The sequence below is a fragment of the Anabrus simplex genome, chromosome 10, assembly GCF_040414725.1.
Source record: "Anabrus simplex isolate iqAnaSimp1 chromosome 10, ASM4041472v1, whole genome shotgun sequence".
In the NCBI taxonomy this organism is placed as follows: Eukaryota; Metazoa; Arthropoda; class Insecta; order Orthoptera; family Tettigoniidae; genus Anabrus; species Anabrus simplex.
In genome coordinates, this window is record NC_090274.1 from 11,578,396 (window position 1) to 11,602,786 (window position 24,391).

At 39.8% G+C, this 24,391-nt stretch overlaps 3 protein-coding genes across 3 annotated transcripts in view; 1 reads left to right on the top strand and 2 right to left on the bottom strand.

Moving 5' to 3' along the window:
- Rab32 (RAS oncogene family member Rab32) overlaps positions 1–1,018 on the bottom strand; it is a 333,760-nt gene extending 332,742 nt beyond the window's left edge. The window contains exon 1 of the mRNA XM_067154722.2: positions 912–1,018. Within this exon, the coding sequence (XP_067010823.2) occupies positions 912–914 (3 nt within the window). The 5' untranslated portion in view covers positions 915–1,018. The remainder of the gene's footprint in view (positions 1–911) is intronic.
- The window catches only part of LOC136882117 (U2 snRNP-associated SURP motif-containing protein), a 238,506-nt gene continuing 214,285 nt past the window's right edge, over positions 171–24,391 (top strand). Inside the window, exon 1 of the mRNA XM_067154643.2 lies at positions 171–238. The gene's annotated coding sequence lies outside the window, so the exon portion shown is untranslated. The remainder of the gene's footprint in view (positions 239–24,391) is intronic.
- LOC136882118 (solute carrier family 25 member 32) overlaps positions 16,449–24,391 on the bottom strand; it is an 89,227-nt gene continuing 81,284 nt past the window's right edge. The window contains exon 6 of the mRNA XM_067154644.2: positions 16,449–22,769. Within this exon, the coding sequence (XP_067010745.2) occupies positions 22,625–22,769 (145 nt within the window). The 3' untranslated portion in view covers positions 16,449–22,624. The remainder of the gene's footprint in view (positions 22,770–24,391) is intronic.

The following is a 24,391-nucleotide window of genomic DNA, read 5'->3' on the forward strand; positions in this document are numbered from 1 at the left end:
CGAATCAATTACAGTAATTGCACTTTAATCATTCCGAGCTAGCGACAAGGATCATTAACTTCATTTATCTAGAAGTAACATCGTTTCAAAAGCTCAGGTTACTGCATGATAAGATAATTACTCTGCGTATAGATTAAAACAAAGCTTTCTGCAGTCCGAAATAGAGTGGTTCTGAGCACGTTTTGATTCGATTATTCGTCCTAAAATCTCATTGGAATGATACATGTGTAATAAATACGTAAGTAAATGTGGTTATTTATTGGCGATAAGGATCATTTACTATATTTATCTATAAGTAGCATCGTCCCATGCTCATATTAATGGATGATAAGAAAAATACTGTGTGTATAGGTTAAAACAAAGCAAACAACTCCGAGTCCGGAGCCACACTATCAAATGCGTAGATATTTTAATTCTTGCTAGTCATGTCTATGATTTATTTTCCAACAAATTCTTCGATATGTGCTTAAAATTATAGCAAATTTCACATTGTCAATAAAGTTTCCATCAGCACCCACACCATTGACAGAACAGAATATGATAAATTTATCAGGTCACGCAATGAAGGTCATATTAGGAAATTTAATTCGCATATGGTTAGAATGTTTCTTGTCAAAATTGAGTTATTCGAGAGCTTCTACCGCAAGAGGTTAAGTAGAGGAAACACCACAGAATACCATAAAGCCGAACACAGTTAACTACATGAAATTCAGCAGCAGTCGTTCCTCCTGAGTTAAGTCCTTGATAGCAAACATTATCACATCGTCGCACGGTCATTTAAATTATTAGATTCCCCGCCATTTCTCAAGATCTTCATTCAATAACTGAGAATACAGCCGGCTTCGATATATCGCTGTAATTATCAACATTAAGAGCTTAAATACAATAATGAACTAAACAAACATACTTACCATAATTGAAGGAGAGAGAATGCCTTTTTTGACGACACCTAATCACAATGAAAACACCAAATTTCTCACTAGCCCGCACCAATAAGAACAGCAGCAGAAATTACAGCTGATCACATGTTACCATCTTGATGCGACGATTCCCCAGATAAACGCCCTTCAGATGTTTCCTCTTGTTCTCCGCTAGAGGCAGCACGTACAACATGGCGTCAATATCAAACACGCTCGTGTCTCAGTCCAGTCCACCGCGGAACGGAGCGACCAGGCTGATTCGATAAGAGCATTCCAGCTGCAGGAGACGGAACTCATTTGAATAATTTCACAACTCTTCTCTTTGGATGGATTATAAAGAACGAATTACGTAAGTTAGACTGCAGAAGAGTAATGGAAATTCGTTTTCGATTCTGTTCTCTCCACACACGTTAGTAGACTTACCAGAAAGGATTGGATCCAAAAAAAAAGTGTCTTAAAGACACCGCAGACCTACAAAAGTATATATTTGGTTTTAAAATGCATAGTTACATGTTCGCGTCAAATAACGTTTCTTTAATACTTGACCCTTGTCTAGACTGCATTATTACAAATAGTGCCAGATACATGAGACATATCCAAATCCAATATACCGTACTGATTTTTTTAAGAACAAAATTTCTGGCATACCACATACAGATTCGGCACTGTCTTAAGTACTGAATTATACAAATATCTGAGTAATAGTAGGCCTAATGTGTACCTAATGCACCGCCAATATCAAATTTATTTAAAAGATAATACTAAAACTATGGGTAGAGCCTCTTGTGTATGTCCAACCGTTTCACTGCGGGGTCTGCCCCAAGGGCTCTGAACTTTGGAGCGTGGGTTGGCGACCACGGCGCCCTTAGCTGAGTCCTGGCATTGCTTCCTCTTACTTGTGCCAGGCTCCTCACTTTCATCTATCCTATCCGACCTCCCTTGGTCAACTTTTGTTCTTTTCCGACCCCGCGGCTATTAGGTTTCCTACTTTCATTTTCACGCCCTTTGTGGCCCTTGTCTTTCTTTGGCCGATACTTTCATTTTTCGAAGTGTCGGATCCCTTCCATTTTTTCCTCTCTGAGTAGTGTTATAGAGAGTATGGTTGCCTAGTTGTACTTCCTCTTAAAACAGTAATCACCACCACCACCACCATCTGCGGCTTCAGGTATGAAATGAGATGGATCTTCGCAGCGAGTTTCTACGACCGGATGACCTTCCTGGCGTCAACCTAATCACAGGAGTTAATGAGATGAAATGAATGACGTGATAAATGATAATAGGAAGGGAGAGGGTGAAACGTGGAGCCGGCACATAGCCTACTCCTGTCGAAGAACACCAAGGGGATCTGTAGAAGGCTTAACGTCTCCATCCGACAGACGAATCATCAGCGTGATATGCTCCCAAGAGTAAAAATAGGGGTATCTGACGAATTATCGACCGCTGCTCAGCCCGAAGGCCTGCAGGTTAGGAGGTGTCGTGTGGTCAGCACGACGAATCCTCTCGGCCGTTATTCTTGGCTTTGTAGACCGGGGGTCGCCATCTTACCGTCAGACAGCTTCTCAATTCTAATCACGTAGGCTGAGTGGACCTCGAACCAACCCTCAGGTCCAGGTAAAAATCCCGAGTAAGAGGCAGGAACGCTACCCCTACACCACGGGGCCGGCAATAAGACAAGACAGTGAAAGTAAAACAAAAATTGGCGGTGGGCTGTTATTATTGTAATGGCTGCAGGGTTCTTAGGGTTTCTTAGACTTATTTATTACTGTAGAAATAAAAGGGGAATATTATGTGGATAATAACGTTTATTGAATAGAACGGGGTACACTTGGAATACGGGTAATAACTCGGCAGTGGCGGCGATAAGGACTCCGCTGACCCCATGACTGTTTCTTACTTCAGTAGCTGAAGAGTGATTTTACATATTGATAAAACTACACCTCACAACACAGTATTATTTGTATTACAGAGGGTTATTCTAAACTTAGGCCGTCGTAGTGCAGAGCTTCTTTCATCAATAGGAGCACGATAGTTATTTCTGAAAGAATGTGGGTTTCCCAAACTGTTCCAATAATAACCATGCCTTGTTGCCACTCACAACAATCAACAAGGCTTTTGAAGTAATCAGCCAGTTCTGAGAACCCAGTAGTCAGCGAAGATGCGATAACAAAGACCTTATCTAAACTCTAAATACTTTAAGTTTGGAGCCTGTTTTTAACTCTCGGCATTCAGTGTAGCCAAGTGGGCCTACGATGAGCGGTTGAGCTGTAAATTATTTGTTCCTAGGAACGAGATTATTTCTTAATATTGTGACGGTCAGCGTGTTTCGGTTACTATAATTGGAATATGCATTTCTTGTGTGTGTGTGTGTGTGTGTGTGTGTGTGTGTGTGTGTGTGTGTGTGTGTGTGTGTGTGTGTGTGTGTGTGTGTGTGTGTGTGTGTGTGTGTGTGTGCCATATAAGTGTATCATTTTAATTCCTTGGGATATGAAAACTAAATTATGTAATTACTATTATTATTATTATCGTTGCGTCGTTGTTGTTCTTTGTAATAATACACAAACCTGTACTACGAAATAAACTTGTAACTTTCCTTATCAGGAAACGACGGGCCCATTTTCAATTATTGCGGAAGGAAGGGGGGGGGGGGCGAGCTTCTGTACCTCAGTGTAGTATGAGTCTGTGATATGAGAAATAAGAGATATAATTTAAGAGCTCGAGAGTAATAACTTATTACGAGTAAAAGTAAGATCAATAAATGAATTGTCCAATGTGCAGGGATAGTTGGTCGCCACTTCGAAATTAAAGTGATCGTTGAGAAAATCAACCTCAAACGAAGTGTGCGAGTCAACACAGCGCCATGTTATAATAGAGCATGTGTGTGACGTCACGTATTTAGCAAAAATTGTGCCTTACTTTGAAATGCCATTTCATGAATACATTTCAGATTTTCATTTTTATCTGTCAAATGAGACATTAAACATAATCGTAAGTTTAATACTCTCGGTGAAATAGGCGTTCTACCCAAATATTAAAAGCGTCTTAAAATTTTTCTTTCCGTGTATCCGTTGTCGAGGAGCCTAAGTCTACTTTAAGACTTCTCTCTGCTACACGGAAAATAGGTGTACAGGAGGAGAGGGAGAGTGATAACTTTACATCACAGCCTGCACGGTTGCTAGGTAACAATACCTTACATCACAGCCTGCACGGTTGCTAGGTAACAATACCTTACATCACAGCCTGCACGGTTGCTAGGTAACAATACCTTACATCACAGCCTGCACGGTTGCTATGGTTACACTTCCGTCACACATCTTGTCGCGTCACGTTACACACATTTTCGATGATCCGCAGTCATAACACATATTTATGTCAATAATAACAAGCTCACCAACATCTTGCCTTAATATTTTATATACCGGTATTCTACATATCAGGGATGCAGTGGTGCCGGAATGCACCGGAACGTAGTCCGAAACCTATTTGGAAAGAGGGAACGGAATCTAAAACCCATTTCCCTTTTACTTGGCCGAAGTTTCTTTGTTTTAGAGTCTGTTAATGTTTTAAACCTCCCACATTATTTCCAGGGTCCATAGTGAAGAACTGCCGTATCTAATCAGTACTGCCAATTGTATTTTTACCTACACTGCTTCATAAATCTCCGAAATGTGTGATACTAATTACTGGAATACTACAAACTTCCAAATGTGACAGAAGCTTTCATTTTCAAATTAAGGGAAAAATTGAAAAAACATCTTCATTATTATTATTATTATTATTATTATTATTATTATTATTATTATTATTATTACTTACCAGATACTCTAGAAAATTATTAAGACGTATAATAACTAATTGATAGTGCTAGTAATAAATATATCTCAATATAAAAACCAGTTACAACTTACAAAACCCATTGAGTTGGGCTAATAAAGCACATCTTCATTAGTGTTTTGCTATAGCTGTGGTGTGTCCCCTCTGATTTTGCATTTTTCTTCAAATAAACGGAGGCATTGAGACATATAAATACCTACAACTAATGTAATACAATTATCGAGCCTCCGTGGCTCAGGCGGCAGCGCGCCGGCCTCTCACCGCTGGATACCGTGGTTTAAATCCCGGTCACTCCATGTGAGATTTGTGCTGGACAAAGCGGAGGCGGGACAGGTTTTCTCCGGGTACTCCGGTTTTCCCTGTCATCTTTTATTCCAGCGACACTCTCCACTATCATTTCATTTCAACTGTTAGCCATTAATCATTGCCCCAGAGGAGTGCGACAGGCCTTGGCAGTCGGCACAATTCCTATCCTTGCCGCAAGTTGGGCATCCCTGACCCGGTCATTGACTGGAAAACAGGTTGTCAGTTTTCAATATAATACAATTATCATCGTGTTTTAATAAATCCAAGGCCCTTCTAAGCAACACGGGCATTCATATTTAATTTTGTCCCTACCGACGAAACTTCTAACCATTCCTCCTTCTTCGAGAATGAGTCACCTAGGACCATGCGGAATCAACATGTTTTGGGCCATTCTTACTGCCCACTAGGTCTTCATTCTTAAGGACCGCTTGTTTTCCGTTCCTACGACCATTTACATCATATAGGTTCCTGATCTTCTACCTCAAATCCCCATGTTTGGACTATAATTCTGATTTGATTCCAATCTAGTAGATTTGGTGATCGTAGTTCAATGCTTTCTTCATTAGTATATATTACTTTGGTCCAGTGGCTTTGTTTTGCAGAAATGTAGCAATTTTTCGGGAAAGTCTGATGGAGACCATTCGTTCTAAATGCCCAGCAAGTTGTATTCGCATCGTATCTGTGATTTTGGAAAGACGATATATTATATTTCACACCACACGAGTTGGCCGTGCGGAGCTGTGAGCTTGCATCCGGGAGATAGTGGGTTCGAACCCCACTGTCCACAGCCCTGAAGATGGTTTTCTGTAGTTCCACCTTTTCATACCAGGCAAATGTCGGGGCTGTACCTTAATTAAGGCCACGGCCACTTCCTTCCCACTCCTAGGCCTTTTCTATCCCATCGTCGCCATAAGACTTATCTGTGTTGGTGCGACGTAAAGCCAATATTGTTAAATACGATATATTTCGCATTTAGGTTTAGGGTAATGACTTCCCTTTTTAACTCTTCGCCCTAAGATTTGTCTCAATTTTCGTTCCTTAATCTCCAATTGTGAGCCTCCGTGGTTCAGGCGGCAGCGCACCGGCCTCTCATCGCTGGGTTCCATGGTTCAAAACCCGGTCACTCCATGTGAGGTTTGTGCTGGACAAAACGAAGACGGGACATGTTTTTCTCCGGGTACTCCGGGTTTCCCTGCCATATTTTATTCCAGCGACACTCTCCAATATTATTTCATTTCATCTGTCATTCATTAATCGTTGCCCCAGAGGAGTGCTACAGGCTTCGGCAGCTGGCACAATTCCTATCCTCGCCGCTAGATGGGGGCTTCATTCATTCCATTCCTGACGTGGTCGAATGACTGGAAACAGGCTGTGGATTTTCAATTTCCAATTGTTCCTTTAATTTTTTTGCTGTATATTGACGGTTTCTGAAGCATATAGGCCTACTTTAAGTGGCTCTGGTTTAATCACTGTTATGTCACGTTGAACCTTACAGTTCCAGGAGAGGCATTGTTTGTTGTAAACCGATTTTGTTACTGTAGTTGAAAAGCATGTTGAAAGTAATTATTTTCATTTTTTTTTTTTTTTTTCATAAATATGTTTTAGAGCTGGGGAGTCATCCGAAACTTTGTAAAACGAATTAGTGTCATGTAACAAAATGTGTGATGCGCTAGTAACAGTACTTTGAGAGCTGCACAGGCCATGAATCTGTATGTCATGGCCATCCGTCAGTACTTCACATCAGAGCCTGCAAGGTTGCTGGGTAACACTGCATCACACATTTCACTGAAAGACATAGTGATCATTTAATTTTACCGAATGGATATTTCTTATAACTTTTCATTCTTGCCTCTTAACAATAAATAATACATTGGCTTTACATCCCACTAAGTACTTTAGCGGTTTACGGAGACGCCGAGGTGCCGGAATTTAGTCTCTCTGGAGTTCGCTTACGTGCCAGTAAATCTACCGACACGAGGCTGACGTATGTGAGCACCTTCAAATACCACCGGGCTGAGCCCGGATCGAACCTGCCAAGTTGGAGTCAGAAGGCCAGCGTTACTCATCCCGCCTCTTTCTTCTTCAAATGAATGTTTCCTTGAACTTACTCGCGTACCGTCCGGAAGTCTCATTCATAAAATACCCCTAGGGGTACGCGAACGACAGTTAGAAAACCATTGATGTACGGAATGTTTCATAGTGAAACGACGGGGACGAAGAGATGATGATGATGATGATGCTTGTTGTCTAAAGGGGTCCAAAATCCAGGTCAACGGCCCTTCATAATGGTACTTATCGTTAGTAAAGCAGAACCATGGTATTTGTCATGTTGCGGTACTAATCAAAAGTAGCGTAGACTTGCGGTATTCCATACATTATGGTACTACTTAAAGGTAACGCAAACCTATCGTGTTCCTCACATAGTGGGTACTAATCATAGGCAACGCAGACCCACGGTGTCGCTCAAATAGTGGTACAAATCACAGGCAAACCCAGACCTAGTGATGGGCAGTCTGAGACGAGGTCTCGAGATTTCTCGAAACTAGCGTAGGCATTACTTCTCGCGAGAAATTTCGAGAAATCTCGAGAGCGTTGTCCCCACAATGTGCGGCGAGCAGCGTGTCGTAGGCCTGCAGGTAATCGGAGCTGAATGTTGTTTGTTCCGAATATGCGAACAGCCAACCACGGGCCTTCTCATTTTCGTAAATACGTGTCAACAAGCGACTAGGGCGTTCATTTATACCGAGGTCTATTTTGACGCAGTATAACAAAATTATAAAGGATACGCATCGGGCATTGTATGCACTGGTAGGTACACGAATGAGTGGTTTAAGTACAGAACCTGACGGCTACTGTAGGTACACGTAACTGGATACTAGAGGCGTGCATTATTCGAACTCGAGACGAGGCAAGATGCGCCTTGCTGCATATGCAACCACCATTACGCATGAGTGGAATGTGCCATCTAAATTGCTATAGAGTATTCGCGTCATAATTAGGTAAGTACTTCTATATACGACGGTGCAATGTGAACTGTGTCGAACTGTACGCGACAACTTGAAGACGATGTCCGAAACGCAACGTAAATCGTGGATGTCGGTTAATTTGAAGAGATGTCACATAGCACAGCCCACTGTGTTGCTAATTCAAAAGAAGTAAAATACATCGGCAGAAATACTTCTGGGATGATCCGGCACTTACAAACGCATTATATCAATGAAGAGGAATCGTCACAGAACACCTCCGGCCCGGTCTGATTCACAAGAAACTACCCTGTCGACAACGATTGTGAGTCATCCAGGTAGGATTACATCCCAATAATTCAGCTAAGAAGTCCACCTGACATAACTCGTGAACATTTTAAGATACTGGCATTCTGTATTTACTTTCATTAATGGTAAGGAGCTCATAGTTCAACATGCAGTGCTTTCATAGGATTTTGACAAAATTTATCGTCACACACGTTTCCATGTGAGAACTGCTGTTGATAACTATCAAGCTTACACTCGTAGTTACTGGGACATCGAACAAGCTCGCAGTACACGAGAATCGGTCTCGAGAGCGTTACCCATCACCCTTGTTACACATTCCACTCATGTGTAATGGGGGTTGCGTATGTAGCAAAGCACATCTTCCCCGTCTTAGGTTCGAATAATGCACGCCTCTAGTATACAAGTAGGTGTACATCCTATCTACAATTATTCACAAATTATGCATTGTTATTCACCTAAGATGTCCACCCCAAAGAAGTCGTCAACAGTTTAAGATACTGACATTCTGTTTCCACTTTAGTTAATGGTATTAAGGGGTTCATAGTTGAACATGCAGTACTTTTCCAGGCTTTTGACGCTGGCTCACACGTTTTCATAAGAGGACGTTATTTCACGCAATAACTGCCAATGATATAATATCAAGTTTACAGTCATAGTTCTGGTACGTCGCACAGCTTGCGCTACAGGAGAATCGGTCTCGGGATTCTCGAGCGAGAGCGTTGCCCATCACTACGCCAGACTCGTGGCGTTTCTCACATAATGGAACTATTTACGGGCAACGTAAGCCCGTGGTGTTCCGCATGTAGTGGTACTAATCACGGGTACCGGTACTGTAAATCCCAGCCTGATTCACACTCGGTTGCTACTAATCACAAACTTATTGTGTACCAAACATAGTGGTACTACTCGCAAGTAAAGGCGACCCATGGTGTTCCCCGCGTGATGGTACTAATAACAAGTAGTCTCATGATTCTAATTCGATCATCCCTTGGTCGCCCCTTACGACAGGCAGGAGATACCATGGGTGTATTCTTTGTCTGCGTCCGCCAACGACAGGGGGAGGGAACGAAGAGAGAAGAAGCTACTGAGCCGTCGCGCTCGTCAAAAGAAGTAGAAAACTTGCTATCACTGATTGTACGTCTTTTCTTTCCTTTCTTCCCTGTCTCTACAGTTCAAGAAAAGTGTAGGAGACAGAGATATCGACTGTTAATCTAGAGGTCCTCAGACGTAACCCAACAGATATGGTTATCACAATCGAAGTGCGTTATCTGTAAATGGAGTCAAAATACCGACATTTCTACTCAGCCACTTGCCATAGAAGGAATATCGGTCGAGAAAGCTCTCGAGATGAAGAAATAAGCAATATCAGCAAACTCTGATCTCTCTCTTATGTGGTAAATACAGGCTGTATCATAAATTTCAATACCAGTTTTCCAACTCATAGGGCTGATAGAAGATACCGAAACAAACTGTTTTTTTCTGTTATTATTGTAAATAACTATGGATCTGAAGTGAATTATTGGCTCAGGCTCAGAAAATTAGAAACTTTATTGTAATGGCTAGTCCACACCAAAGTTAATAAACAACGTTAACAAAACAAAGTTAATAAACAATGTTAATGAAAAAAAATTCTCAATATAGTTCATAAACTTTTGTTAATAATATTTGTCCAACATTATGCCCACACCAAAACAGCTGTTTGCGAGGTTACGATGCTCAGGGTCAGGAAGAAGAAAATAGACGCAAAATGTAGCAAAGAAAAATATTGGAAAGATGTTTAATTCTAAACATCTTATTAAAGTCTGCAGAGAACGCTTATGTCAGAACTTTTAATTTATGATACAGCAGGCTTTGAAAATTTTCTTGACATTGCCCCCCACATGACTTTCAGTTCTTGTTGACATTAAATGGGCCTGAAATTGCAAGAAATGATACAGATTATCGGAAAGCCGGCTCCACTAATGACAGGCTAGGAATAACTTTAAGATTCCTAGCAACTGATGACTCGTATATTTCATTTATATATTTGTCTAGAGTATCAAAACAAGCAATTTCTGTTCTTTTCCTTGAGATGTTTGAAGCTTTATATAACAATATCAAGGAATTGGTATAAGTACGAAATAATTAAAATTTTAATTTAACCTAGTTAGGGTAATATTATTTTGATGATAAACAAGTGATTATGGAAGGTTAGGTAATTTTGGAAAGTTTCATTCACTAAAGTTTACGAACACGCCATTTTGTTTATCAAGTCAAAAATGTTATTGAACGTTGTTAGGTAACTGTGTTTGTTAACAAACTTAACGAAAACATCTTGGTGTGGACGCACCATAAAAGCATAAATTAATTATGACTCTCCTTCTTCAAGGGAACCTCCGTGATTCAGGCGGCAGCGTGTCGGCCTCTCCCCGCTGATTCAAATACCGGTCACTCCATGCGAGATTTGTGCTGGACAAAGCGGAGGCGGGACAGGTTTCTCTCCGGGCAATCCGGTTTTCCCTGTCCTCTTTCATTCCCTCAGCACTCTCCGTTAACATTTCATCTGTCAGTCATTTATCGTTGCCCCATGGGAGTGCGACAGTCTTCGGCAGCCGGCACAATTCCTATCCTCGCCGCTAGATGGGGGCTTGATTCATTCCATTCCTGACCCAGTCGAATGACTCGAAACAGGCTATGGATTTTTCATCGACAAATTTCTATGTTCTTTGAAATCATTTAAGGAAAGACTAGGAATAGATAAGCAACTGCTCTAAATGCAGGTTAGTGGTGTTTGATCATGCAGTTCACTGTGCAGAGTTTTTTTTTAATACTTGTTTTACGTCGCACAAATATGCGACGATGGGATACGACATAAGTCTTAGTACTGGGAAAAAAATCATCCCTGGCCTTAATTCACCCGAGTTGAAACTGGGAAAGCACGCAAAACTATCTCCAGGGCTGCAGGCAGTGCGGTTGAAACCCACCATGGCCTGAATGCAAGCTCACAGCTACGTGATGCAAACCGCGCAGCCATCTCGTTAGGTACAGTGAAGTGTGCAAAGTGCTTGTTGCTGGATTGCAAGATTTTTTTGTTTGGGTTGGAAACTTTTTAAAGTAAGTGTTCCAATATCTGTAGTCCCAAATCGATAAAAATAGGTGACAAATTACGTGCACATGATAGTATACACTGTGAAAATGGTACTGCTTCATAAAACACTTCCTCAAAATGCATGGCCTCCATGCAAGCTCGTGCGAACATACCTATTGCAACCGGTAACTGTAATTTTGTCCTGTAGTTCAATGGGAACTTCACAGATGGCAAGATGCATCAGGAAATTCGTTTCTACCAGGAGCGCAGCGGACTGCGAACTTCTTCAGATGCGACAATTTTGTTAGGTATATGATTTTTCACGAGAGTTTAATCCTGATGTAAACAAATAGGCGGAGCACCTTGGCTTTGCACGTGGACATAGACGTAGTTGATTGGAGAAACAACCGTCGCACTCACTCGTCTGCATGCGAGCTCGAAGGAAATTAGTAAGTCGCATTAATTTAATTTTATCTTAGTTTATTACATTTAGATAGTCTGAAACAGTACGTAATCAAATTAAAATATGGTTGTCATATATACCGGTATATATCTATATTTTTTTTTAAATAAAACAGTGATTAAATAACGAGATATGAAGGCAGAAGGCGTGGTGTAACGCAGGAAGTCTTCTCATAGTGAGGGAAAGTCCCAAGCTGTACAGCGTGGAGATAAGGTGTTGCATCTTGCAGCAGCTGTCAGTGTCAGTATTCATAGTGAGAGAATTGGAGCAAGAGGTAGGAGCATCCCGTGTAGTGAAGTACAAAAGAGGAAAACCGCTCAGAAGTGACCATAGGCAGTGCTTTATGAATGTTTTTAATAAAATAAGGGAACAGAATCCAGGTTTAGCCGGAAAAGAGGTAAATAAACTGAGTGCAGAGTTGCGTGGTGTGTCGGCTAGTTCGGTTCATAACATGCGGACAGAGTTTAGAAAGGCAGGGAAATTTTGTGGTCTAGCCTACGATAGCTTTCTTTAATATTCAGAAATGAATAAATAAATAACGTAGGCCCTAATCTTCAGCAGTAGATGTCCCTTTAAACCCCTCCGTTTAGTTTCACACAGCTCAAAAACTGTTCCTCGTCTATTTTAGGTCATATGCGCAGCACTGTATGTCCGAACACGAAACGTTGACGGGGCGGAGGTCGATACTACACGCTCAGCGAATCACACCTCTTTCTTCGGCTGAGGCGTGGACATGCCTTGTTTACATCAGGATTAAACTCTCGTGAAAAATCATATAGTGTCCGCCTCCATGGCTAGCGTGTTGGCCTTTGGTCACAGGACCCCGGGTTCAGCGCAGCTGTGAGCTTGCATGCGGGAGATGGTGGGTTCGAACCCCACTGTCGGCAGCCCAGTAGATGGTTTTCCGTGGTTTCTCATTTTCACACCACGCAAATGCTGGGGCTGTACCTTCATTAAGGCCACGTCCGCTTCCTTCCTATTCCTATCCCACAGCGGCGTGCGGTGAACATATTCATTACCCCAGCTGCAAGACAGTTTAAAAAAATTTATAAACAATCGTACCCCACTACACTCTCTAAAGTCAACATTACCATTTTATAAGGCTGCATTTTTCGTGGAAAGGTCTACCTGAGAAAGATCTTTCAAGAATATTTTCAACCACACGCTCTCACATACTTCGAAATTGATATTCACGGCAGTGACGACACCACTATAACTTAATCTATAGCAGACTTTAAACAATGTACTTACAGTTTCATCCGGTGACACTTCGTGATAGTACAGTCATGGTGTTCACAAAAAATACACTAGGACTATTTGATTTTTACTTTTAAAAAGCCTAATCTAAACTAATCAGCAAAATTTAACTGGTTTTTTTTTTTTAGCGTCGTTGAAGTGTTATAGTTGCACTCGCATACTGAGTGTATGTGCATCAACGACAAACGAGGGGAAATATTTGTCACGACGTATAACATACGTTATATTCATGAAGAATGCCACAGAACTCGCGAAACATTCACCTATAATCCAAGAGGAACACTACAAAAAATCACTATATACCACCATCACAGACAACCATTCGCGCTTAACTCTGTGTGGTCATGCTGGGCAAACTAAATATTTTTCTGCGGCTATCAGAACACATACTCTACTCGTGCCATCTATGAATTGCTCGATAAAACTGTGTACATGCCGAAACCCAAGACCAAAATATATTATTTTATATTACAATTGATTTCATATAGTGGCTCTATTTTTATTAGCCGGACGATGTGCAAGTGGCTATACTATTAAGATGTTTATATTTTTTCTTGTAGTATCTAGTGTGTGGCGCTGAACACTTAGAGTGTCAAGTATTAAAACTAACGCCCGTTACCTAAGCTAGTTGCCTTGTCGGCGTAAATTGCTGTCGGGGCGGGCCCACAGCCCCGCCCCGCTCCCAGGACAAGGAAGCTTCAAGTACATGCGTCAACTAAAATTTCGCTGGGGGTAGCTCTCCTTCGCGCCGGCAAGGAAACCCAGCTCGCTGGAGAAAGCTGAACTGCGGTGGTGTGAGCGGATTGTCGAGACAGCTGTACTTGGCTTGGCTTAGATGTTCGCAATTTTTTAAACATTATAAAAAGCGTTCTAAGGAATAATTAGAAAATGTTAATACAAAGTGTTTTACCCCAGATGGGGTTCAGCGCACGCCACTGCGTACCGTAACGAGGTAGTGGCGGTAACATTGCTCCAATGGGTGAAAGTTTGCGCTACGGGTGTTCGATCCGGATCGTAAATGGTGCTGGGGTAATTCCTGTGGTCAAAGACGTCGCAGTATGACAGCACTAGTTAAATTCTAACTAAGGTAGTGTCATTCTGTGCAAGATTGTTAGTTTTGAATAGGAGTGGAAGACCTTCTTGCCTGGCTTAATGTAGTGAGCATAAGAGGACAGCAATAACTGTTCAAAAATGAGATTCCCCTCTGCACCGCTGCTCTAGATTCTGGGGTATACATATCTCTAAACTCCTACTGGTCTAAGTGAGAAAACCAACAGTACAAATTCCCATTTCACTTTGAATCCAGTTTCCATTAAGTGTTTCTGTACTGAAAATATCCAGACTGGCTTCAAGAAAACAGGAACTTCCCGTTACAATCTTCATGCCATTCCTCAAGTAGCCACTGCACCATCACAACTACAGACAACCAGTGCCAAATAGTTCTGGATCCAAGAACAGATTATCTCCCATACAGAAAATTCTATCACTTCCTCATGTTTCAGTAGAGGCTAGCACAAAGCTGACCAATAAGAAAAAACAAGGGATTTCCATGCTAAATGTCTCAATTTCTCTGAAGATTGCCCTCTACATCCCTGTAAAAATCCATCAAGGATACAAAATCCAAGAGACTGTCGACCGCTGACATCTGACTGGGATTGCAGTGTGTGTGCCATCGGGTTTTCAAGGATATGCTCAGGAGAACGGTGCTAAATGGGCACAGTGTTTACACTGTCTTGTGCCATGCCACGTCAGATGCCAACCAAATTTTGTTGAGGAAGAAATATTCATGTGCGACAACTGTTGTTCCAGTACGTTATAATTCGGTCTAAAATGTGCCTAAAGGTCAAAAACAAGGGACAACAGTTCCTAAAAATTACAAATAATAATGAGGATTCATCACCATCATCTGCAGTTTCTAGCTGTTGGCTGGGTCTACTTGGAACATAAGTCTCTCCATCTCTTCTTGTCTTCCCACCACTTCTCCCTAGTCACTCTTGCCCAGTCCTCTCCTTTTCTCTGTACACACACTTCCACTCATTTTATCCATCTGTCATCTCCATTTCGTGCATTGTCCTCTGTATCCTTTCCCCTGTCATTCTCTTCATGTGTCCATACCATCTAAGTCTAGATGCCTCTATGCCATTCTGTAGTGACTCATCTTTTACTATATCTCGAAACTTCTCATTTTATCCCATCTTGTCACTCCTATCCTGCTTCTCAGAAATTTCATTTCCCTTGTCTGTATTCTATTCACGGCTTTGTGCCTCATCACCCAAGTCTCAGCCGCATATGTCAGAGCAGGTATATAGTACATCCTGTATATCACCCTTTTGTTCATATGAAGGACATCCTTGCTCCAAACCAGGCACACTTTTCAGGAATGCTTCTGCTCTACTTCCATGCTCGATTATTTCCTTATAATTTCTTCCACTTTCCTCTTTTAATACTTCCTAAGTACTTGAAACTCTCTACCATCCTAAGCTGTTCCCCTCCCTCTCATACGTCTCTCCCTCTTTCTAGTTGTGATCACTCTTTTGGGCATTAAATTTCATTCTATATTGTTCCACCTCATCTACCCAAGCATCTAACTGTACCTGTATATCCTCTTCCTTTTCTCCCCAGATTAACAGGTCACCTGCAAACATCACCACTTTCATTTTTCCTTGCCACTTTTGTCATTATCTTGCCCATTGTGTCCATGATGATTGAGAGTTCCTAAATCTACTTAACTGCAAGTAACATAATTTACATTTTGTATTACAGAATGTTTTTGCAAAAAAACCTGATGAAAAAGTGTTCCAGTTCTCAAAAATTCAATCACCCTATCATGAAATTACATCATATCTGGTGATTTTTTTTTTAAATTTTGCTAATAATGTTGAGGCAAAAAAAGTTGGTACTGGTAAATGACACAATCTCTTACTCCAGTATAATTTAAAAAGAAAGAAATTTTCTACCACTTTCATCAAGTGAACAGCTGTCATAAACTCAAAAGTATCTGCAAGTTTCCTTACTTTACCCTACCTAAAATACTGTACTTCTGTTTCAACATTTCTTGACATTTAAAAAATGTATTATTATGAATATAAACCTTGTGTAAAATGTCAAGAGATTTTACTAGGAATAAGCCAAATCTCATGAAAATCAACTGAATATCTTTATAGAAAATCCTCTTCAGTAGGCCGTAATGTTCAGATTACCTTCTGCATTTGTTTCATTTTTCTTCATCGGTCTCTACCATCTCGTCAACAAATGCAATCTAATCTACCGAAGCAAATATTAAAGGAAAATGAAAAGGAAGGTACAGGATGGTGGAATAATTAACACCACAATTAAATAACCAATAGAAATTTACTTTTTTTTTTTTTTTACAGCAATACAACATGAACAGTTCAATAGCTAACTGCAGGTGTACTAGACGGGAGCATAATTTCCAACTTGCTGTGAACTGGGGTGTAGTAATCTTGAAACATACCACTAGTAAAATGTTACCTATAGTGATATGCAGCATGCTTCAGATTCCTACTGCTCGGTAAGTTGGGTGGCCTAGAGTAACAAGTGCTTCAGAAGTAGATTTTCAGTCCAAACTCCTGATGTCTTGGCAACTTCTCTGCTTTACCTGAGCAGCACGACAATCTCCTCTTAAAGGAGAAAACCTTGAGTAATGGAGTGATCTAAAACTGAAATAAACAGTGCAATTTATTTACTTAGCAATACCATTTTAATTTTTAAAGTACCGGGCAAGTTGGCCGTGCGCGTAGAGGCGCGCGGCTGTGAGCTTGCATCCGGGAGATAGTAGGTTCGAATCCCACTATCGGCAGCCCTGAAGATGGTTTTCTGTGGTTTCCCATTTTCACACCAGGCAAATGCTGGGGCTGTACCTTAATTAAGGCCATGGACCCTTCCTTCTTGCATCAACGGCATGAAGGATGTGACACTTACTGCTCTAATCCCTCCCACAATAACATCCCTGGTATCAAATAATGACAAATACGTAACCCAACAAACAAAAAATAAGTTTTTTGACTTTACCTATAAACTAACGCCTTATCCAGCAACTTGTTAGTACCACACAAACCCTGCTCCATCGTAACAACAACGAACACCTCCCCACTCCACAATGCTTATAACCTCATCTAGTGAGACATAGAAAGACTCGCTTGCTTCTAATATGAATCTGTAGCGTTCGCTTTTGGAGCAGACTATCCCAAGCACAAGTAAAAATGGCCGTTGCCAATACACTAGGAGTTTGGACTGAAAATCTACTTGCCTAAAGCACATGCTACTTTAGCTGACTCAGATTAATGGACTAAGTTATGTATCTGAAGCATTCAGTACCTCACATCTAGAAGTTAACAACTTCAAAAATATTAAAGCATTGATACTTTAAGTAACAATAACATTTAAGCCACTCTTCATCAACAAATTCCTTCAATTAAGTTATTACCTTTACAACTTGTATAAACCTCATAAGTACCATTTCTTGAAAACAATTTTAAATTATTAACACGATTTGGAGAATACTGTATGGACTGAAAAGAAATGCATTATAAAAGAAGAATACTGCATTCAAGATCTTTCAAATGTTGTACACAAGATTACATAGTTTTGGCTAGCAGCCTTTCTTTAGCCTGAAAAAAATGTTGGTACAAAGCTATACTCACTTTCCTTACATTTCAGAAACAACCAAAGACACTGTATTACTTAAAGATATAATAAAGAGAAATCACTTAAAATTTCTAACAAAATCTATAAATCTCTTAATGTATAGCTAAACAAATGTAAGGTAAATTTTAACCTGAAGGCAGATTCCCAACCAGGGATTCATGATGCAATGTTAAGGGTTTCACAAAACTGTTTATGATATTTTAAGAACAGTCATAAAACTCAACTGTTGTATAGCACACAAACTCTGCCAATCATCAAGACACAGGTTTGCAGCCATCTGTGAGAAAAGAGAACCCTGCAATCTTGCAAACAGCATTAAATATATTTCTCCAATTCTCCTTATCTTGTCTTAACAAGAATTTGTATGCCTGGCAAACATTAAAAACCAAACTATGAAGAAGTCTGTGTCAAGGAACAACTTTTTTGCTGACCAAAGCTGCAGTCATAAATAAAATTGTGCTCCAAGAGACAAACTGAACTGTCAGTGTTAACAGAATTATGATTTCAAAAACTGGTTACCAATAACAACAGGTCTGAAGTGTGTTCGTATAAATATGAAGAAAAACCTGCCTTTGTTAAAATATTTTGTAAGTTGTAAAATAAAAAACACAGGAAAGAACTTTTCTATGAAGATATTATATAAAAATTGACCTAAAATTATATTGAAAATATACAAAATTCAATTTGCCTCTCCTACTATAAAACACAATCTTATTTTTGGCCCTTGGTTAAAATGTGTCAGGTAACCAGTACTTCCAAAAGTATGGCTAAATATTTCCAGATTTCCTTGAAACACGAAAGGTTGGGAGACAGTGTTGAAAAGACTCCTTTAATTAGCCTCTAAAGCTGTCATATGAAGGCAGATAACTGTTAAAAATGAGAATCTATTCTAATTTAGTTAAACTCTCAGACTGGTTATACATACCTATAATAGATCTGCACTTAATAGCCATGGAAGCAGTGCGCTAAATACGTGCGTGTACCACAAGGTACCGAGACATATCACATTGTCCCAAGTACATTTATTTCGATATTGCACAACACTGTGGCATCGTTAAATTTGAAAGACTTTGTTTGAGAGGCAGTTAGTCAACGACTTTTTCTCTGGACCGCGCGTAGCTAGGTTTGAATTGGCCTATTATTTGAAAGTTTGAACGAGCCTGCAGGGAGTGTCACGGCATCGCCTAACGTGCGGCGAGTATGAAGTAAGCCAATCGCGAGCTGTGAAGGCACGGCCAAAGGTCATGGTGAGTCCCAAGACAATTTTTCTGGATTGCCAACTTCATCGCAGTGCTGACTTACTAGTTTAATATGGAAGAAGTCTGATATATAACCTGTGCTCCACGGTTTTGATATGTATGAGTAGCAGTTGAATTTAGAGAGCCATATCTGTTCATAATTCGGATAACTTCAACCTAAATATGAAGTGACTATGTTCCAACGGTCGAGTGCTTTGTTTGGGGAAAGCGGTTGAGACCTCGAGCCATAGTCGACTGGGGAAACCCCTCTTTTGAATGACGCCACTGAATCTATATACCCAGCAGTGGCTCGGGGAAGCGTGGTCAGTTGCCAGTTATTCGTTGTTCAGAAGGCCGTTTCCACGTCAATCGTGATTGCCATTCTCTTATCTAAGTACTACACTGACGCTATTTCTATATAACTGTGATACTAATGTTATGAACAGTGAAGCGTTATTCAAACTATATTAATATGCACCGTACTGGTGTGAATTGCGTCTGAGAAATACAGGAGTTATAACTCCATATGTGTGGTAGTTTCCTCTACACGTGTGGCATATTCATTTGGTGGCGTTGTTCTAATCAACGATGTAGATTCGGCCAAGATTTAATTATGCCTTTATTATTTATTTATTTCATATGATCGGCATCCGGACCAACAACTCTTGTTTATGTTAACTTGTAATTATTTCTGATGTGCATGGCACACGGTGTTATATGAACGACGGTTCACGTAATTTTTATAATCGTACGTTTTCATTTGATTTCAGGTAGTATGAATATTTAATCCTGTGTTTAAGTAAATCTATTTTACCCCTTATTTGCCTATTATTCACAACAAATGCAACTGTTTCCCATTCATATATACCACTGGTATTTACTTCCTAGGAAGTTAGCTTTAGCCTTTTCCGGTCCAACGTCAAGATGACCTCAACATCATGGTTTATTGTAACTGGTCCAACGTCTATGTCACCTCGACGTTTTGTTTCGTTCTATTTAAGAAGTTATTTATTGAAGTACTTTGACCTGATTGAGGTCGATCGATACCCCTGATGTTTCTAGAGCAAATTTTTGTGCACAAAGGAACCCGTTCTTTTATATCCATGGAAATAATACGAGATATATGTAGCTGTGTATCGTCATGGTTACCCGCAGCCTGTCAGCTGTGTTTTTGTTTACATTGAGTAGTATGCACACGTGTTGTACTAGGCGTGTTTATCTGTGAATAAAAATTGTCACAGTTGAATTTGTGAAATAAAAGCGGCAAATATGAATGAAAGAGAAATACGTATGCACATTTATTTAGACAGCAATGAAGATAATTATTTATTTGAGAATTAGACAAAGAGTTTAGAGAACTGTCAAGTGAAGATGAAGGTGTAGTGAACTCAAGCATTGCAAGTGAAATTTCAGCGACAGGGCCTGTGCGTAAAAAAGCATGCAATGATCCCGGACCATCATATGCTGTTTCTGAAAATTCAGAAGAGGAAGTTCCAAAATCTGCTACAAAAGCAAGAAGATGCAGGAAGGTAATGGGCCGGGGTAGAGGAGGGGATACGGCACACGGCAATGACGACGCTTCTCAGATCGGTGTTGATCATTCGAGTAACAGTGATGCTGAAAATACTTTCGCACATACAAATGGGAATGCAAACGATAATAGTGTTTACTGGTATGTAACATTTCATGATAGCGAGCCTCCTAGACTTATTCATCGGGTCAGGAAACTAGCGGACCGCAGGTTCCTCCTAGCTGCATCACTCCACTTCAGTTTTTTATGTTATTTTTCACTCCTGCACTGATGACTTTTTTATGTAAACCTGTAAGTAATTCACTAGGCTCATGTTTATGTGATATAATAATCATAATAATATTATGGTTATAGTTACTAATAAAAGATCTGAGTTTAATCTGACTAGGTAAAAATGTGCAAAATTAATTTGGACCAGACTGTCATAACATGCGACAAAAAATTGGGCTGCAAAGGGCTAGTTTTACGCCCATTCTTGACGGAACAAACCGCGGAGCTGTACCAGCTGAGCCTGGCATATTTATATCTGTGGATGGGAACGGTTCAGTACCTCTGTGAAGCAAGCTTGGAAACTCTGTGTACCACTGAGTTCTAGAAGCCTTGATCTTCCTGACAACGAATATTTCATAAGCTTGTCGCTTTATGCATCAATGAAGCGAGGAATAATCTGCCTTATGCACTCTGTTGAAACAAAATAGAAACTACCAACTCATACAGCCACGTGTGCTAAGAACTTACACTTCTTGCAGTTGAAAGAGGAAGCACCAGTATGCCAGTTCTGTGAAAAATGGTAATGCCTTCCTATAGAGTTTCAGGTTTTGAAATTTTAAGAGCTTCGTTAAGAGAGGAACAAAGTAGTGTAAGTAGTTTTGGTAGTGGTCTGATTGTGCAAAAAGTGATGCAAGTTATGTTCAAGAAGAATTTTTTTCCTCCTGAAGAAAAAGAAAAATTGTGGAACATGTCAGTGAAACATCTGCTTATAGTAATGTTCGGTCATGACGACACGAGTTGTATACTGCGTAAGACGAGCAGAAAATTATTTCTTCCTAAACAATCGGGACTACACAAGGATTTTGCTAGTGTTTTTCATGTATTTTAACTCTTCTTTAATGAGTTTATAAATATCACCGAAGAACATACCCCCGCAATTCATTAACAACAGAACAGCTGACAAACCCTTCAAAATTATTGAAAATTCAAAACAATTCTCCAATTAATAAATACAAAATTAGTCTGCTACCATGCATCACAAAACACCAAAACTGATGAATCTGACCATCAAAAGGTCTGTTAGGCCTAAAACAGTGTATCCCTCTGAAAGCTGCAAAGTCACAAATAAAATTGTACGATTTTTGAGAATCGTGTACAGCTATCCAACATTCACACCCGGGACATTCAAGATACTGTTGGTAAGACACCGTGAAAATTTTCAATCATTAACTTTGTGTAGTTTCTGAATTATGCACTATTTCATGAATTCTACAAAGTCTCTCGGCTCGCCTATATGACCTAGAGTGTAGGAGCTAGGCCAATTAAATTACTGCCTGAGATGTTAAAGATAAATGATATTAGATCCACAAGATACAAGATATATAACAAAAGAATGGATAAAATGAGGCTAAAAATCACACAAATTTCAGACTTAATTTTGGTATGGAATAAACTCGCAATTACTTCATGAAAATATCACAATGCATTGATTTCAAAGCAAGTTTTAAGAAGAAACCAAATTCAAGCAAGAGATCAGCACCAAAAAGACCAAAATTTGTGCTACTAAAGTATGTACAAAAGATGTTGCTTCCTCTGAGAATGCAGTGCTCTGTTTTGTCGGATATCTAGAGCCCTAAAAAAATAAAGACTTTACAAAATTCTTAGCAAATGAAGTCTGCATAATGCTTCGATAACAACAACAACAAAGTGAGAAAGATATTTACAAAAAGACCTGTCATACATCGTCTTTTCAAAGTGTGTGTTTACAATACTCGAATTCCATACATATCACAGATGATTATACTAGCTATGGTAATCTTACTCGCACACATTATTGGTTGACTTCTGGGTCATTCCGTCATCAATTGGTGAACTCTGGCGAGGACCTGAAGGTCAGCAAAAAGTGTGACACCTTCTCATAAACTAGGAACGTGATCATTGTAGCGGGAGTTACACGGGTCAGGTTAGCACTCAGCCCCTTGTAAAACCCACGCAGACCCTCAAACCTGAAACCGAACCCAGAGAAAAGAGATCTCAGTAACTTTAAATCAATTCAAAAATATAGGTTTATGACTTATGGAATAACCCAGAAGTTGTTTTAGATATTGAGACAAGCAATAACAGTTTGGGGTGAGGTGATGTGAGTGTTGAACGTGTTAGTTCATGACATAACACCAATACTATCAATAATAATAATGGAAAATTTGACAGTCATAATAATTTATTTTCGTAAGTTTGAAGACACTTTTTATGCTCTCATGCTCATGACTTAATTTTTCCTGAAAATGAGCCAAATGAGCATTTTCATTTAACTATATCTGTTAAGCTAGTTCTCCACTCATTAATATTTAACAACATGTTAAAAATTACATGTATATGAACATTTGGTTCATAGTTGACTTAACATGTTAACTTGATAGGTCGAAGTTAACATATTTAACACGTTGGCATGTTTCCAGTGGGATTGTTCGTGTGCTGTCGGCATGGCTTCAGCAAAGTTTGTATGGGTAAACTACATTAAAATCATGCTCAGACATTCTGAGGAAGTTTTTAAAACCAAACCTGTTGTCTACTTTAAGCTCATTCAGAATTTCATGCACATTGTACCTTCTATTCAGATATTGTTGCACCCACATTCTTCTCTCCTTCCTTCTCAAGAAGGGCTGATGACCTCAATGTTAGGTCCCTTTAAACAAACATCATCGTCCTCAAAATGCTGTAAGAAGCAACAGTGGCAATAACAAAGGCCAAATCTTCACCTGTGTCCTTTATTCTTCTTTGAAAATGCAAGACACCACCTGAATGTATTAATAAAAACTGATATGATGAACCAGCTGTGTATAAACAAAGGAAGTCATGTTTATAAGTGTGGATACATGAAACAGTATTTAACAGTAAACTTGTCACCAGTTAACATGTTAATCAGTGGAGACTGGCCTTTCCATAGAGAATATTTTTGTAAATTAAGGACTTTCCTCCCCAGGAACAACACCAACTCTCTTCTCATCCCTACACTTCCACATCAAGACTGAAGATGTGCCGAGACGGTCTCTCCACAGGAGCGTTGATATCCGCCCTCCTGAAGAAACCAGCTTGTCAGGGTTGAAAAGGAATGGATGTAGAATGGGATTCATGTGGAGACTGAACGTGGTCCCTCTTCCAACACTGACCGATCACGGAGTTGATGCTATTACGTATTCCCATTCTGTACCCATCTTCTAATGATTTACTAAAGTTACTTGACAACAGATAGCACTTTGAAGATGATTAGATGAGAGAAATAATTGTGTTATCCTTAAAAATGTTCTTATTTTTGGAGTGTTTAAGAACAAACATAAGAAATATGATCGCTTTGCCAAGGAAGGTAAACATGGGTATTGAGAATGGGTATGAGAAGGTTCAATTCTTCACCTCACGTAGGATCTGACAAAGAGGTACATAAAAATGTTCACCTATGATGTTAGAAAAATGTTTAAAATTTGAAACAAATATCGCCAACAGCTCTAATTCAATATACCATATTAACCTGTGTAGAAGTACAAGAACAAACTATTGAAAAACTTGAACTGGCCTTCCAACTAACAAAAGATACATACAACAAGAATCCCTTTCACGAGAGGTCCAATAT